General features: G+C 34.5%; 2 protein-coding genes across 6 annotated transcripts; one reads left to right on the top strand and one right to left on the bottom strand.

Moving 5' to 3' along the window:
* Nucleotides 1-2,287: 2,287 nt before the first annotated feature.
* Nucleotides 2,288-2,844, top strand: LOC145803857 (uncharacterized). The gene is made up of 2 exons (XM_082897235.1): nt 2,288-2,575; nt 2,650-2,844. The coding sequence occupies exons 1-2, from the start codon at nt 2,288-2,290 to the stop codon at nt 2,842-2,844; spliced, it is 483 nt and encodes a 160-aa protein (XP_082753361.1).
* A 4,219-nt stretch (nt 2,845-7,063) lies between these two features.
* On the bottom strand, nt 7,064-12,757 carry LOC114277103 (constitutive photomorphogenesis protein 10). 5 transcript variants are annotated; one of them, XR_014345669.1, is made up of 4 exons: nt 12,410-12,757; nt 11,817-11,890; nt 7,545-7,697; nt 7,064-7,425 (listed from the first exon to the last, which is right to left on the bottom strand). XR_014345669.1 is itself a non-coding variant. In XM_028218937.2 (3 exons), exons 1-3 carry the CDS (start codon nt 12,615-12,617, stop codon nt 7,324-7,326), a joined length of 375 nt encoding a protein of 124 aa, XP_028074738.2. In that variant the 5' UTR covers nt 12,618-12,749; the 3' UTR covers nt 7,064-7,323. The 5 variants fall into 5 exon arrangements, 3 of the variants coding, with proteins under 3 accessions (XP_028074738.2, XP_028074737.2, XP_028074739.2); XR_014345670.1 differs by having other exon boundaries at nt 12,419-12,708; XM_028218937.2 differs by lacking the exon at nt 7,545-7,697 and having other exon boundaries at nt 12,419-12,749.
* Between the last annotated feature and the right edge of the window lie 2,769 nt (nt 12,758-15,526).

Genomic DNA, 15,526 nt, shown 5'->3' with positions numbered 1-15,526 from the left:
TGAAGCAAGCTCCTAAGCAATGGCATGAGAAGTTTGACAACACTATGTTGTCAAATGGATTTAGAATCAATGAGTGTGACAAATGCGTATATGTTAAAGACACTGACATGGGTTATGTCATTTTGTGTCTATATGTTGATGACTTACTCATTGTTGGTAGTAATGATGATATGATTAAACCTACCAAGAGATTGTTAAACTCTAAGTTTGACATGAAAGATATGGGCCTTGTAGATGTTATTCTAGGTATTAAGATTACCAGAACATCTAGTGGAATTATACTTTCTCAGTCTCACTATGTTGAGAAGACACTTGAGAAATTTGGTAAATCAGATACAAGTGTGTCTAGGACACCGGTAGACGTCAGTCTGCACTTGACCAATAATAATGATGAGAGTGTCTCTCAACTAGAATATTCTAGGGTCATTGGCAGTTTGATGTATCTGATGAGTTGTACTAGGCCGGATATAACTTACTCGGTTAGCAGGCTTAGTAGATACACAAGTAATCCCGATGCTTCTCATTTGAAGGACATTGTGCGGGTGTTAAGGTATTTACGCTACACTTGAGATTATGGGCTGCATTATACTCGATATCCAGCGGTGCTAGAAGGCTATAATGACGCGAATTGGATATCAGATATAAAGGACTCAAAGTCCACTAGTGGATTTGTGTTCACTCTTGGTGGGGCAGCCATATTTTGGAAATTTTCCAAGAAAATGTGTATATCTAGATCTACGATGGAATCAGAGTTTATTGCTTTTGATAAAGCAGCGGGAAAAGCTGAATGACTTCGCCATTTCATTGAAAATTTTTCACGTTGGTCTAAACCTGTGCTAGCTATTTGTATACATTATGATAATCAATATGCAATTAGTAGGGCACAGCGTTATATGTATAATGAAAAGTCTAGACATATCCGTCGTAGACATAATTCCATTCGATAACTACTCTTAAATGGAGTTGTTTTTATAGACTGTGTAAAGTATAAGGACAACTTTACGGATCCGCTAACCAAAGGGTTAAACGAGTGTTGGTCGAGACGTCGTCAAAAGGAATGGGTTAAGGCCTTTGGAAGTTACCGGAATGGAAACCCAACCTAGTTGACTGGAGATCCGAAGATCTAGGTTCAATGGGACAACCTAATTGCGTATAACGGTGGTATGTCATTGAGGAGGTTAAACCTCCAGCCATTCCTTCTATCAGTGATACCTGCAAGTGTAGAGGTTAAGCTGAGCTTTTAATGACTCTAGTGTGTTAAGCTGTTGAGCTGAGTATAGCAGGATACTCAAGTAGGGTCACCTATATGAGTGTGAAGTGGGGCCGCTTCTAGAAGAATTGGGCAGGCTAAGATTCTTTGAAGCCACTCGCTGAACCAGGCTAGTGCCCAGGGCCATATAGGGCACACCAGTGAGAACAGAATTGTGGTAGGAGTAATTCCCGTGTGAGATCTATTGTCTCAGTTTACATAAATGGCAGAGCAGTTCAAGATGTCATATTCACTGATCAGCTAGTAAACTCGATAGGTTTTCACTGGGAGAGGTTCAAAGCCAAAAGCTACCTTCTCTGATGTCGAGGTTAGTCCGTTGAACTCTCTCCAAGTCTTTATTGTTGAACAATGTCCGTTTGTTGAGTCATTCGGTCAATTTTTATTCATGTGGGGGATTGTTGGAAAAAATAGTTTTTTTGGTGACTTTAATTAAATATTAAAGTGGGTCCCAACCATCTTTTGTGTTGGGTCCAAGTGGGTCTAGATACTTTGCAATGAGGTCTTTACACCACAAATAGAATGGCCAAAAACCATTAAGAATTGAATGAGAAATTGCCCCATGAAGTTAGCTTCATGAAAGAGTTAATGGGGTTTGTAACTTCTGCCTTTATTGTAGAGTTTAATAATGCATTAATGGGGTTTGTAACTCCTGCCTTTATTGCAGAGGTTAATGGTGTATTAGTGACCAGCCATAAAGGCTGGAGGCTTCTCCTCTCTCCCCTATACAGGTATAAATTGAGACCTTCCTTCAGATCGTGATCCGTTGTTTGTGGCAGAGTTTTGGGAGAGTTTTCAACATGCTTTGGGTGCTAGGTTAGACTTGAGCAAGGCTTATCATCCCCAGACAGATGGGCAAACTGAGCGGGTAAATCAGATCTTGGAGAATATGTTGAGAGCTTGTGTCCTCGATCTTGGTGGTAGTTGGGAAGAACACTTGCCGTTGGTGGAGTTTGCATATAATAATAGCTATCACTCCAGTATCGGGATGACACCTTTTGAGGCTTTGTATGGGAGGCCATGTCGATCACCTGCTTGTTGGATGGAGGTAGGAGTTGTGCTGTTGTTAGGGCCATAGTGGTGAGGGAGACTACGGAGAAGGTAAATATTATTCGGGAACGTATTAAGACTGCACAAAGTCGTCAGAAGAGTTACGCTGATAGAAAACGTAAGGGGGTTGAGTTGAATGTTGGAGATTTCTTGTTTTTGAAGGTCTCGCCAATGAAGGGTATTATACGGTTCGGAAAGCAGGGAAAGTTAGTACCTAGATTTGTGAAACCATATGAGATCATTGAGAGGATTGATAATGTGGCTTACAAATTAGCTCTACCACCTGCTTTAGCTATGATTCACAATGTGTTCCATGTATCTTTATTGCGAAGTGTGTACAAGACCCTTCCCAAGTAGTATCCCCAGAAGTGTTGGAGAGTAATGATGATCTAACGTATGAGGTGCGACCGGTTACTATTCTAGATCGGGATGTAAAGCAGTTGCGGCGCAAGAAAGTGAACTTGGTGAAAGTGCAATGGGGCGAAGATGAGAACGATATTACCTGGGAGTTAGAAGAGAAAGTTTGACATATGCATTCGGAACTTTTTGTTTAGTACTCTTTTCTATCGAATCTCGGAACGAGATTCTTTTGAGGTGTGTATATTGTAGCGACCCTAATTTTCTTTATTCATTATTTATTATTATTATGGTTATTGTTATCTTATTTTATTTTTGACTTTATTAATTGTGTGTTCACATGAGAGTTAATGTGATATTTAATGGATTTAATGTTGTAATTATTAATTGGGTGGTTACATGAGATTTAATGTGATATTTAATGGATTTAATGATGTAATTATTAATTAGGTGGTTACATAAGGTTTAATGTGATATCTAAGGCATTTAATGTTGTAATTAATAGACTTTACTGCATATTATAGTTTATTAAGCTATTATATATTGAGATTTAGGTTTATAGTATAATATTATTAGGTTATACTAGCTCTTATGTTATTATATATATAATAACATAGAAGTATTCAATTAGGTTTAGGAGATAAAAAGGAAAACAGAGAGACCAAGTTGAGAGAGAGAGAGAGAGAAATCAAAGAAGAAAAGAAAGGGGCGGTAGCAAGGAAAAAAGAGGAGAGGGAAGAAAAGGAAAGATTAGTGTTTTGTTTTGGTGACTCTAGTAGTTTTCTAAATATTCTTTGATCTTCAATAAAGTATTGTGAGTACAAAACCCACTTCCCTTGATTTATGTTTAATTCTTGTTTTTATCTATTTGTTTGATATTAGTTTGATTTTGTGTTTACATAAAGATGATAGATTTAATTTTAATTATTTTGACTAGTGGTGTATGTAAAGTTTAGGGTTCTTAGATAATTGACTGATTTTAATTATTTTGTTTGGTTGTGTATGTAAGGTTTAGGATTTTTATTGATTGAATTTAATTATATTGATTAGTTGGGTATGTCAAATTTAGGATTTTTATATGGATTTATTTTATTGTTGTAATCACACTAATGGTTATATGAAATTTAAAATTAATTAGGAACCCATAGATAAATTCCTTATACTCCACCATGACTCCATGGATTGTTGTTTTATTTGAGTGATGGTAAGAAAGAGTGTATAAAAAAAAAGTGAGGATTATGAGATTTATTTGAATGCCTTAGGTTCGGCATTGTTATGTTTATTCTCATGTGTGAGATATTGTGCATATATAGATTGTTGCCTCGTTCTCATGAGTAGACGAGTGCTTTGATTTGCGCGCGTACGTATATGCTAACCATCTAGGGAGTGTGAGTCAAACTCGGGACGATATCCCCGTGCAAGTTTGCCTTCAGAGTGGTGTTAGGTATACGGGAGGCACATGGGATATATGTATAGGCCGGAAGGAGAGAGCCGAAGTGATGGAGTTAAGGAACAAAGAATTTAATTATGAATTTATTAGTATAATGTGTATGGTACTATTATGTACATGATAAAAAAAATAGTAAACGATCTTGATAAATTATGAAATTCAAGCAGAAGCATGTATACGTGATTCTAGACAATTTTTGTGTTTTAACTTTTTATTAAAAATGTCGATTAGAACTTATAATCGGATGACCTTGGTTATTGTCGGTTTGATTCATTTAGTAATACAGATTTTATAGGCTGTTTTAACCCACAAAACGAGCTCATTTTTATTGGTTTCACGTAAACTGAAGTAAAACATTATTCTGCACACTTTTCGTGTTTTGAAATTTTTCGAAAAAAATCATCTTAGGGCAGTTTTTTGTTCGTTTTCAACTTCAGATTTTTCGATTGAATTCTGTCTAGATTTTTATATCAAGTTTTTCTCTTAACCTGTTCAGTTTCTGTTAAATTCGTTCACGCTGTCTTTTAGGAAATTTGATTCTGTACAACTTTCGTTCTTTGAGTTTTGATCAATTCGAATTATTTAAGTATGAAACTGTGTAATTTTATATTTTTTCAACAAGTTACTTATGATTAAATTATACTAACGTTATTTGTTTTGCAGGATGATGAGTCTTACTAACTTTTTATGTAACTTCTGCCTTTATTGCAGAGTTTAATAATGCATTAATGGGGTTTGTAACTCATGCCTTTATTGCAGAGGTTAATGGTGCATTAGTGACCAGCCATAAAGGCTGGAGGCTTCTCCTCTCTTCCCTATACAGGTATAAATTGAGACCCTCCTGTCAAGTCTCAAACATAGAAATTTTTGATTCCTTTTTACAAGTCAGTTTGCTAGAAAGTTCCTACAGTGAGAGAGTGCTGCTATGGTTTTGTTCGCTAAGCTAGACAGAAAGTGCTTCTGTTGTAGCTGATTTTTGACTGTCGTATCCTGGAAGATAAACGCCGGAATTCCTCAAGCACTCGACCCGTGAGGCGGCAAAATCTGTTTTAAGGAAACTGTACTGTGCAGGCTTCGGTTTGCTTTTTTTACCATTTTATTGTATTGTATATTTCTGTTGTAATTTAGTTGTAATTCTCAGCGTATGTTCTTGGTATATATTTTGTTTTAATTTATTCGTGAATCTATTTATTTAATTTCACAATTTGAACAACAAGTTATACTTTTCAATCTTATAATTTGATCTAAATTTTATATCTATTTATTTAATTTCACAATTTGAACAACAAGTTATACTTTTCAATCTTATAATTTGATCTAAATTTTATTTCAGTCCCTATAGTTTTAATTTAGACTAATTGGTATGTATACTTTAAATTTAATTTTAATTTAATCATTTTGTCTAAATTTTTATTAATTTTGTCTGTGTATATATTAAAAAATTGACAAATGTTTTAAAATTATTAATTTTAACATTTAATTTAAATAAAATGATCAAATTAAAACTAAATTTAAAATGTAATGACAAAATTATTCGAATTTAAATGTAAAAAGAAAAATAAAATTTAAGTCTAATTTTATATATTAACCCAATATATATATACTCTTCAACAATTGAACGTCCAAATTGGCTGCCGACTGAAACATGTGAATTCCCGTAATCTTGGTATCCATTTGTCAAAAAAAAAAAAAAAAAAGAGGCCCTTTTTATTCTCTTCTTTGCTTGCACATCCATCCCGGTGTTGTTTGGAAAGATGACCATTTTAATTTATTATTTAATTATTTTAATTTAATTAAAATAATTATATTTAAGAAATTAGTTAGTTTTTTTAATTGATTTAATGATTATGAAAGAAAAAATAAAATAATTATAAATTAAATATAACATTTTATCTTATTAATTATTTTTGTCTATTATCTTTTAATAAACTATTTTAACTCAACTCTCCTCCCAAACACTCACATTATACTTTCAAACTTACAAAGCAAAAAGAAAAATATTAAGAATCTCAAATATTTTATCAATATTTTTACCAATTATCTTATATAAATATAAAATCCGCACTATATAAATCTCATATAAACATTATACTTAATAAAAATATTAATAAAACATTTAAGATGCTTAACATTAGTCAAGCAAAAATAAAAACTTCACCTGCCAAAATCTTTTGGGTAAAAAAATGAAAGAGAAACTCACTGAATTAATGATTGACAAATGAGTTCAAAATTGTTTTAAATTAAGCAACATGATTAGTAATGGTCCAAAGAAAAACTCACTGAATTAATGTTTTTACAGTTTATGCATTTTTGCTTTTAGTAATAATTTTGTTTAGGAATATTTGCTTTTAGTATTGTTTGTTTTGACATGTTTCTTAAACTTTCTATAACTCATGATCGGCAACAACTTTGTTACTTTTTAAATTTCATTATCATTATTCCTTAACAGCACGTTGTTCACCATTGTTGAACTCAATCCACCTTCTTTGCTTGCAATACTTCATCAAGAAATACCACCCAATTCCAGCCACAGTCATCAACCCACTGACCAAGTACACAATTTTGGTCGCAATCGCCGTTATGAACACCAAAAATCCAGATGGAATCAAACACATGCTTTCAGATTAAATAAAGATAAAGAAATTGGTTTATTGGATGAGTGATTCATCTCAACCAGACCAAGAATCTACAGGAATGGTGGATGAAAAAAAAACCCAGATCAGATAGGAACCCAATCAGCCCAAAAGCAACATACCAGAACCAGTATATCATTAACATGTTATGGTTCTAGCAGCATACCACCAGCACAACAGATGACAGCAGAACCAACATACCAGCAGCAGAATAGATAACAGCTGAAAAAGTAGAACAAGGAACAGAACCAGCACAACAGATGACAGCAGAACAGAGAACAGAACCCGCAGAACCAGATGGGACAATTTTTCAAACAAATGAAAAAGCTGTGTAAATTACCATCAACAGTAAATTAACATCAACTGAAGTTTGCTCACATTGGTCCATCTAAATTAACACATTGGTCTATCTAAATTAACACATCGGTCCATCTCAACACATTGCCTCACAGTTTGCTTCACACATTGCCTCACAGTTTGCTTTGAACACACATACAAGCCATTAATATTTGAACACACATTGCTCCACAGTTTGCTTTCTAGGAGTTTGCTTCATACCAGCAACATTACTTTCCAGCAGCAGTTTGCTTCACAATTTCAGCTGCTATGACTTCACTTTCCAGCCCAATTTTAGCATCAGTTTGCTTCTGTTTCTGCTTGTCCATAGCCTAAAAGGGAAAAAGATAGAATTTTCAGCAAGTAAATACATGCTATCATAGAATTTTGAGCAACTAAAAAGTCAAAATTTTCAACAACTACAAATTAAAAAGAAATTGAAATAACAAACCTAACTACACATTGGACTATTTGATTCTTGAGAATATCGAAACGCAATGTCATATCCACATGAACCTTGAAGTAGTGACTGGAATGTTGGTTAAGCAGAATACCATTGAGGCATTGAATTTGGCACTACATACATCTCTCGCAAATTGTTCGCCTACAACAATGTCATATATTAGGCTTTGCAAAAAATACAATGTTAAAGTAACACTTACATGATATGTGGGATACGTCAATGGCGGAGGAATAGAATTACCACCCATGGCCAAAGATGGAGGAAGAGGATGAAGGGAAGGAAGAGGTTGAAGATGAGGAAGATGTTGTCGAACATAGATATCTCCTCCAACAGATAATGGAGAAGGTGCAACTATTGGACTTGCAATAGATTGTAATGAAGCCAAGCTGTTAGCACGAGATTTTTTTTTTGGAGTTCGCTACCAACGCCGCTTCGAATCCACCTTTTACCCTCATTTTGCCCTTACTAGTTGCCACCTTTTTCTTCAATCCTTTTGGTTGCACAACATGATTTACATCTTCGCAATCCACTTCAAAGCTTTGGTTGTCATCATCATTACTTACTTCATTTCCAACACCAAAATGAGCACTTAACTTGCCTTCAACATTTGCACCTAATGTAGCAAGGTGTGCAATACAAAAATCATAAGTTTCTTCAGTTTCAGCAGCTCTACTTGCTAGTGCTCTAAATGCGTTCATCAAAGTCTTATACCGTGAGGCTTATTGGAATTTCACATCTACTTGAATGTCATTCCCCTTAATGTCCTTCACAGTTTCGGCTCTTGCTTATTTGGTCCACCTCTTTAGAATGTATTGTGGAGGAACCTCTTTCATCTTCAATATGTCTCTAATAACCTTTAATGAGTGACAACACAAGATTCCTTCCCTTTCAAACTTTGTACAATTACAACCCAAAGAGCCATCCCTCTCCATCTTCACTTTCCTTGCATGTTTGTTACCAATATCAACAATTGTGTAAATGGTACTAGCCTCGCCATATCCAATTGCTTCTATGGCTGATTCAATGGATCGAAAGTACTCATTTTGAAATTCCTCAAAGATCTTTTTTTGTGTAGACATTACCCATTTGAATTAACATTCTTATTGTTGCTTTCACCTTTGGCAACCTTTGGCACAAAGCATATCTTGTTTCTAACTCCTTGTATCGCTTCTCGCAAAGTACCCTTTCGAAATGCATGAAGAATTCATTCAAGTTAAAATCCCAACGAATGTAATCTTTCAAAAAGGCATTAAAAGATTCACTAAGTTGTGTGGTATTCATTCCCGTAGCACATGTTGATCTAACGTATGGCCAGCCCCATTTTTCTTTCACCGCAAAAGTCAATTTCAACCAATGGTTTTCATGTGTATCATATTTATCAAGCATTTCCACCCACTCTAACTTCCATTGATTTGCATCTTCAATGTCAAAGAAGAATTTATTTAGTACACCCTTTACCCCCTTATCTTGGAACAAACAATTAACATGTTTTAATGCATTTTGCATCAAATGTCAAGTACATAATCGATGACTTGTGTCAGGCATAACGATGGGTATGGCTTTAGCCATTGCAGCATCTTGATCGATGAACAAAGTTTTTGGTGCCTTTCTTGACATAGCCTCTAGAAAATTTTCAAACAACCATACAAACGATTCGGCGGTCTCATCATACAACAATGCTGCAACAAATATAATTTTTTTCCTATGATGGTTGAATCCCACAAAAGATACGAAAGGTCTATGTTCTTTGTTTAACTTATAAGTCGTATTAAATGTGACAACATCACCAAATTGGACATAATCCATGATCATTTGTGCATCGGCCCAAAACATATTGGTTATTTGCTCTTCATTATCTAATTGAAAAGCATAAAAGAAGGAAGGATTCTGCAAAGATTTTTCTTTAAAGTATTGCAACACATTGCCTACTTCCCCATATGCTAAACTTTGTTGTCGTTTGGTTCTCAAATAATTTTTTTGATCTAATTTTGTAAACCCAAGACATTGCCTCCCACCAGCTTCCCTACCCATGAGTTCAAAAGACTGGCCTAAACGAAGACCAGATTGTGCCGCCAAATCTAACTCAATTGCTTGGGTAGTCGATATCTTTCTTTGTGACGGCAACATGTGGGCACACTCGGGTAATACAAGATCATGGTTATGTTTTTTTTTGAAATCAGTCACAACAAATTTTCCAGTACCCTCATCTAATTTAACATAAAGTCGAGCCTCACAATCGGTCCTAGTTTCAGCTCTAGGGTTTTTTGCCAATGGGTCTCGTTTGTCAACCTTCTGAAATCCCTCCTTGTTGCAAACTAAAAGTCTACAAATAAGTTGGTTAGTGAATTTATTTTTCCTACAAAAATTCCTTCTTATGCTAAACTCAATTCTTCCTCCATATGTATTATAAAAATCATACACACATTGTTCAGAATCGAATGTCATTCCCTGTTTTGGCTTCCAAGCACAATCATTCTCAGGTTCCATATCCATATGAAAATGAAACTGAAAACCCATATAAATAAAATCTTAGCTACATAAAAAAACACAATATCTGCACTATGATCAAAGAACTCACTGTCACGCTTGGATAACGAAACAAGAAATGACTACCCAATATCTTTAATAATAATGCATTGGCATAATTCAATTATGGATGCACATGACAGTGTGTGTTAGCATAATTAATAAGATAATCTAACATACTCATTCTATAATTGTCAATGAATTTTGTCTACATCAAGTTGAAAGTAGATTAGTGGCCAATTCTAGAAATAGCATATACCTAAAGGTTGAAATGAATATCAAACTGATAGCTCAATTGGTCACAACAATTGTCATTCTAGAATATAACCTCTGGTTTCACTTTATGTAGAAAAATCTAAGATAATAAATCACTAGCATAATTCAATCTTCACTACGCATCAAAAATAAATGTCAAACTGATTCACGATTATTATTGGTGTTGGAAATAGATGATATATATGGCTCTAAATAGCTAACTGATTCATGATATGGCTCCAAAATGAATGTCAAATTGAAATAGATGATATATTATTGGTGTTGGAAATGAATGTCAAACTGAAATAGAATAGATGATATGTCAAACTGATTCACGATATGCCTCCAAAGTGAATCATGAAATAGATGATATATTATTGGTGTTGGAAATAGATGATATATATGGCTCCAAAATCGTGAATGTCAAATATATGGCTCTGGTTTCACGATTTTGGCAAACCTCTGATTTACAGAGACATAGCGTGACTAATCTCTAGTTTCACCGTCGTCGGTCCTTGCAACGGCGTCGAGACTGGGTCGCCGCCGGTATTGGGTCGCCGATGAGGGTGGGTTCGACGGAGAAGAAGGAATGACTCTGTGTTTTTGTGCTTCTGATTCCAAACGAAATTTCAATTCTGAGGGTGGGTTCGCCGGTATAGGCTGTGTTTTCTTTTGAGCGGGAAAGTGTAATTTCAATTTTTTTATTTTATTTATTTTTTTTTTTATAATGGCCGTCGGATGTGCAATGGCTGATCTCAGCCGTTGCAAGGAGGGCTTGCAAGGAGAGAATCTGGACTCATCTAAACTAACGTTGCCAGCAGAATCAACATTGCAGTGGTAGATACGAGTTTTGAACACCACCAGCAGTCCTGAACCTAAAATTATAAAATAAAAAGATGGAATAATACCCAATAGTGTTACATGCACTCTTATATTTCTCCCAGTAAAGTCTTGCCCATCGGATAGAATAAATTTAAATAAAACTCCTAAACACTAACATGAACACTTGTGTGTTTGGACCAAAATTTTTTGTTCATTCATAGCCCTGTAGGACTTGTAGACTTTGCTTTAGGCTTCCAAACCGATTATACTTATTTATCCATGCATTAGATGCAGAATCATGATTACAAGGACTCCCTTTAACTTTGTACTCCTTAAAGCATGTATAGTTGAAAGGATCCACCTATTTTTCACACACATTTTCTTTTTTCAAATCCATCCCAAAATTCATGAACCAAATGCAGCCTAAAGGGGTGTTTGAGAATTGGTTTTTTTAATAACTTTTTAACTTTTTACGAAAAGACATATAAAATAGTAAAGAATGATTTGATAACTTGTAATATTTTTTTTTTTTTTTTTTTAACTAAAAACTTAAGTTCCAAACAGGGCCTAAATCTTATGTGACATTTTTGAGGAGACAAAATAAAATTAATGTGTTAAGTAATTCTCAGTATTTATTTGGAATGTTTTTGAGCATACCTCTGGAGGTTTGAAAGGATATTCACTCGGAAATGTTATGTCAAGAAAAAAGATGCCATCTTCATAAGGTGTTCCTACAAAAAGAATGCGAAGAAATCACTTTTACAAAAACATACTGGACAAGTAAGCAAGATTAGAACATTTTTGTTTTCTAAAATTATTTATTATATGCAGTGAAGGTCAGCACCATAAAACTAAAATACCATTTAGAAAATACTGCAAAGTTAGTTCATATTTTACATTCAAACAACACATTCAAGAGCCCAAGAAATCCAACAGAGAAAGGGGTAATGCAAAATTGGACCTGTTATCTTATGTCTGTGTATTAACAACCAATCATTACATTGTTTTTTTTTTTGTTTTTTTTATTTTAAAGAATTAAAAATGTTTGCTTTAAATTGAGGATCCATATTCAAAAAAAGACAAGGCACAATAGTTTTAATTTTAATTTTCCTTTCCTTCTCCCCCTAGCTAGTACCCTAACTAACCCCAGTACACTAACATGCAAATTTTCAAACAATATTCAAAATTGAGCATTATAATTTCAAATTCAACAAGAGAGAGAGAGAGAGAGAGAGAGAGAGAGAGAGAACCAGAAGGACCAATGAGGGTGGCGACCCAGTGATAGAGACTGTCGCCTTTGGGGCCGGCGAAGCAATAGGAAGGAGGGTTGAGGTTGAGGTTGAGGTCGAACATATCATTTTGAACTCTCTTACCTGAAGCCGACACCGATGTCGTTGACGGCCATGATCTTCCCTTTCCTCCTCCTCCCCCCGCCGACGTCCCTGTGCTGGAGTTCATTGCCGACGACGATGCTCTCTGTACTACTTGTGCCCTCTCTCTCTCTCTCCACAAACGACAACAGAGAAAGTTTGGAAGAGAGAGAGAGAGCGCCTATGGATATTTTGGAAAGAAAAAAGATTCGGACCCTTGAGCGGGTCGAGTTCGGATCTTCGGTCGCACTTCCCTGTGGCACTCTCCTGTCGCCCTCCAAAACGACGTCGTTTTGGAGGGTTTTTTTTTTTTCTTTTCTTTTTCTTCTTTCTCTTCGGTCTGTGTCTGTGTTTGGTTTGGTTTTTGAAGAAAACCAGAGGAGAGGAGAGGGGAGGGGAGGGGAAGAAGAGAGAGAGGAAGGGAGAAGAAGAGTTGAAGCAATCTGGAACAAAAACCAATTCATCAAAATCCAAATTCAAAAAAACCCAATTCATCAATTTCTTAAATCAGATTTCAGATTTCAAATCTGTAAAAAAAAATCAGATTTCAACAAACATCATCATCAACAAACCTAGAAAAAAAAAAAGGGATTTTTGATGATTTCAAATCAGGGGATTTTTTTTTACACAGCTTAATGAAATCTGATGATTAGAAATCAGATTTAAAAAACAGATTTTTTTACACAGAAATTGATCCCAATTGGTAAAAAAAAATCAGCTTTTTTACAAATCACGGGATTGTTGATGAAATCTGATTTTTTTTTACACAGATTTCTTAAATCAGCTTAATGAAATCAGATTTAAAAAAAAGGGATTGTTGATGATTTCAAACCCATTAAATCAGATTTCAGATTTCAAATCAGGGGATCAGATTTCAACAAACATCATCAACAAACCCAGGAAAAAAAAATCTGATTTGAAATTGGTAAAAAAAAATTGATTTCAACAAACAAATTTCAAACCCAAAATCCAAGCTCAAACCCAAGAACAAATTTCAAACCCAAAATCTAAGCTGTGTAAAAAAAAAAAAGGGGTAAGATCAGAGAGGAGAGAGAGAAGATGAGAGAGAGGAGGAGGAAGTTGAGAGTTGCCGTGGTGGTGATGGTGGTGGGTTCCGTCCTCTGCGGTGGTGATGGTGGTGGGTTCCGTCCTCTTCCTGCTTCAACTCTTCTTCTCCCTTCCTCTCTCTCTTCTTCCCCTCCCCTTCCCTCCCCTCTCCTCTCCTCTCCTCTGGTTTTCTTCAAAAATCAAACCAAACACAGACACAGACCGAAGAGAAAGAAGAAAAAGAAAAGAAAAAAAAAAAAAAAAAACCCTCCAAAACGACGTCGTTTTGGAGGGCGACAGGAGAGTGCCACAGGGAAGTGCGACCGAAGATCCGAACTCTGAGGGGGTCACCCCACAACCCTCTTTGCTTTTGATTGGTTTATATTTTTTTGTTTTTTTTTTTCTTTTTTCTTCTCGCCCAATCACCAACCCCCACATGTGTGGGGATGGTGGGGGTGAAATTTTAAGGGGGTCTCAATCAAAGCTCTTTTGGAAAAGATGCCACCTCTTTTTTTGAATTTTTTAAGTATTTTTTTTCGTCTTTAGTATTTTTTATTTTAAAAAGGACAAATTACATATACCATCGAGATTTAACTAAATTACAGATACTCCTGAGATTTAAGAAATTATAAATTCCCCGTTAAAGGTTTTATTTGCATAACAAATTATGGAGGAATTTGTTATGAAATATAAACCTCAGGAGACAATTTATTATGAAAATATAAAGCTCAGAGGACGAGATGAAATATCCGAAACCTCAGGGGTATCCGTAATTTAGCTAAACTTCAAGAGAAGTATATGTAATTTGTCCTTTTAAAAATTATGCCAATTTTTTTTTACATTTCTGTCCGCCTTATTGAGACAAACATAAAAAAATATATATTTTTATAAAAGATTTAAAAAAAAAAATTACTAAAGATGAAAAAAAAAATTAAAAATTGCTTATTTTAACTTATTTTTATTTTTTCTCAATTTTTTTTTTTTAAAAAAATTATAATTTAGAAACCTCATATTTTTCGAATTTTTTTTTTAAAAATTCATAGGCCTCGATTGGAAACAATTTTTTTTAGTAACTTTTTAGTTTTTTAAGAAAAAATATGCAAAAAAAATAGAAAGAGTAATATGACAATTTATAGTGACTTTTTGATTAAAATATATAATTAACAAACGAGTCCTAAACAGGAAAATAAGTAAAGCCAAAAAATGCATTTCCCAAAACATCCCTAAAGAAGATGGGTAAATTACAATTTGCCCTTTTATATTTGATCAATTTGATCTTTTACGTTTATTTTTTTCATTTTAGCCCTTTATGTTTTAAGGTTTTTTTGAGTTTATAGTTAGCCTTGGTTTGGCAAACCATTTGGGCTAAAAAATCACAAAAAGACAAAAAAAAAAAGTTATAAATCACAAAAAGACAGAAAAGTTACAAAAGTACCAAACTAACCCATATATAAACAAAAAGTCAAAAAAACATCATTTCCAAGTGGAGGGTAATTTTGTCATTCCAATGCCAAAAAGCCAAAAAAGCCAAACTGCCAAAACGACGTCGTTTTGGCAGTTTTGAGCCATTGTGGCTACAAAAATTGTGGCCCTCAAACATTTTCCTATAAAAAAATACTACTTTAACTATTACATAGATATAAAAAAATGAGAAATTTATCAGAAAATCCTATATGGCTGAATTGTGTTCCGCTTGATCCCGCTGATTTTTTGTTTGATTGACAAGTCCATATGAGGGGGGATTCATCACTGATAAGTCCTTTTTTGAGTGTGGTTGGTGCATGCTGGACAGATATGCCCTCACATATTCTATGGGGATATTTTGTTTTGTTTTGTTTTTTTTTTTTTTGGTATGTGTAATCTCAAGATTTGTGGGGCTGCGAGTGGTGAAGATTTGTTTATGAGGATTTCCAATTAGGGATTACATTGTGAGTTCATTTTGTTCTGCGT

The sequence above is a fragment of the Camellia sinensis genome, chromosome 12 (genome assembly GCF_055761805.1).
Source record: "Camellia sinensis isolate YWXY chromosome 12, ASM5576180v1, whole genome shotgun sequence".
NCBI lineage: Eukaryota > Viridiplantae > Streptophyta > Magnoliopsida > Ericales > Theaceae > Camellia > Camellia sinensis.
The sequence above is the reverse complement of the archived record's forward strand: the minus strand, read 5'-3'. Positions and strand labels throughout refer to the sequence as shown.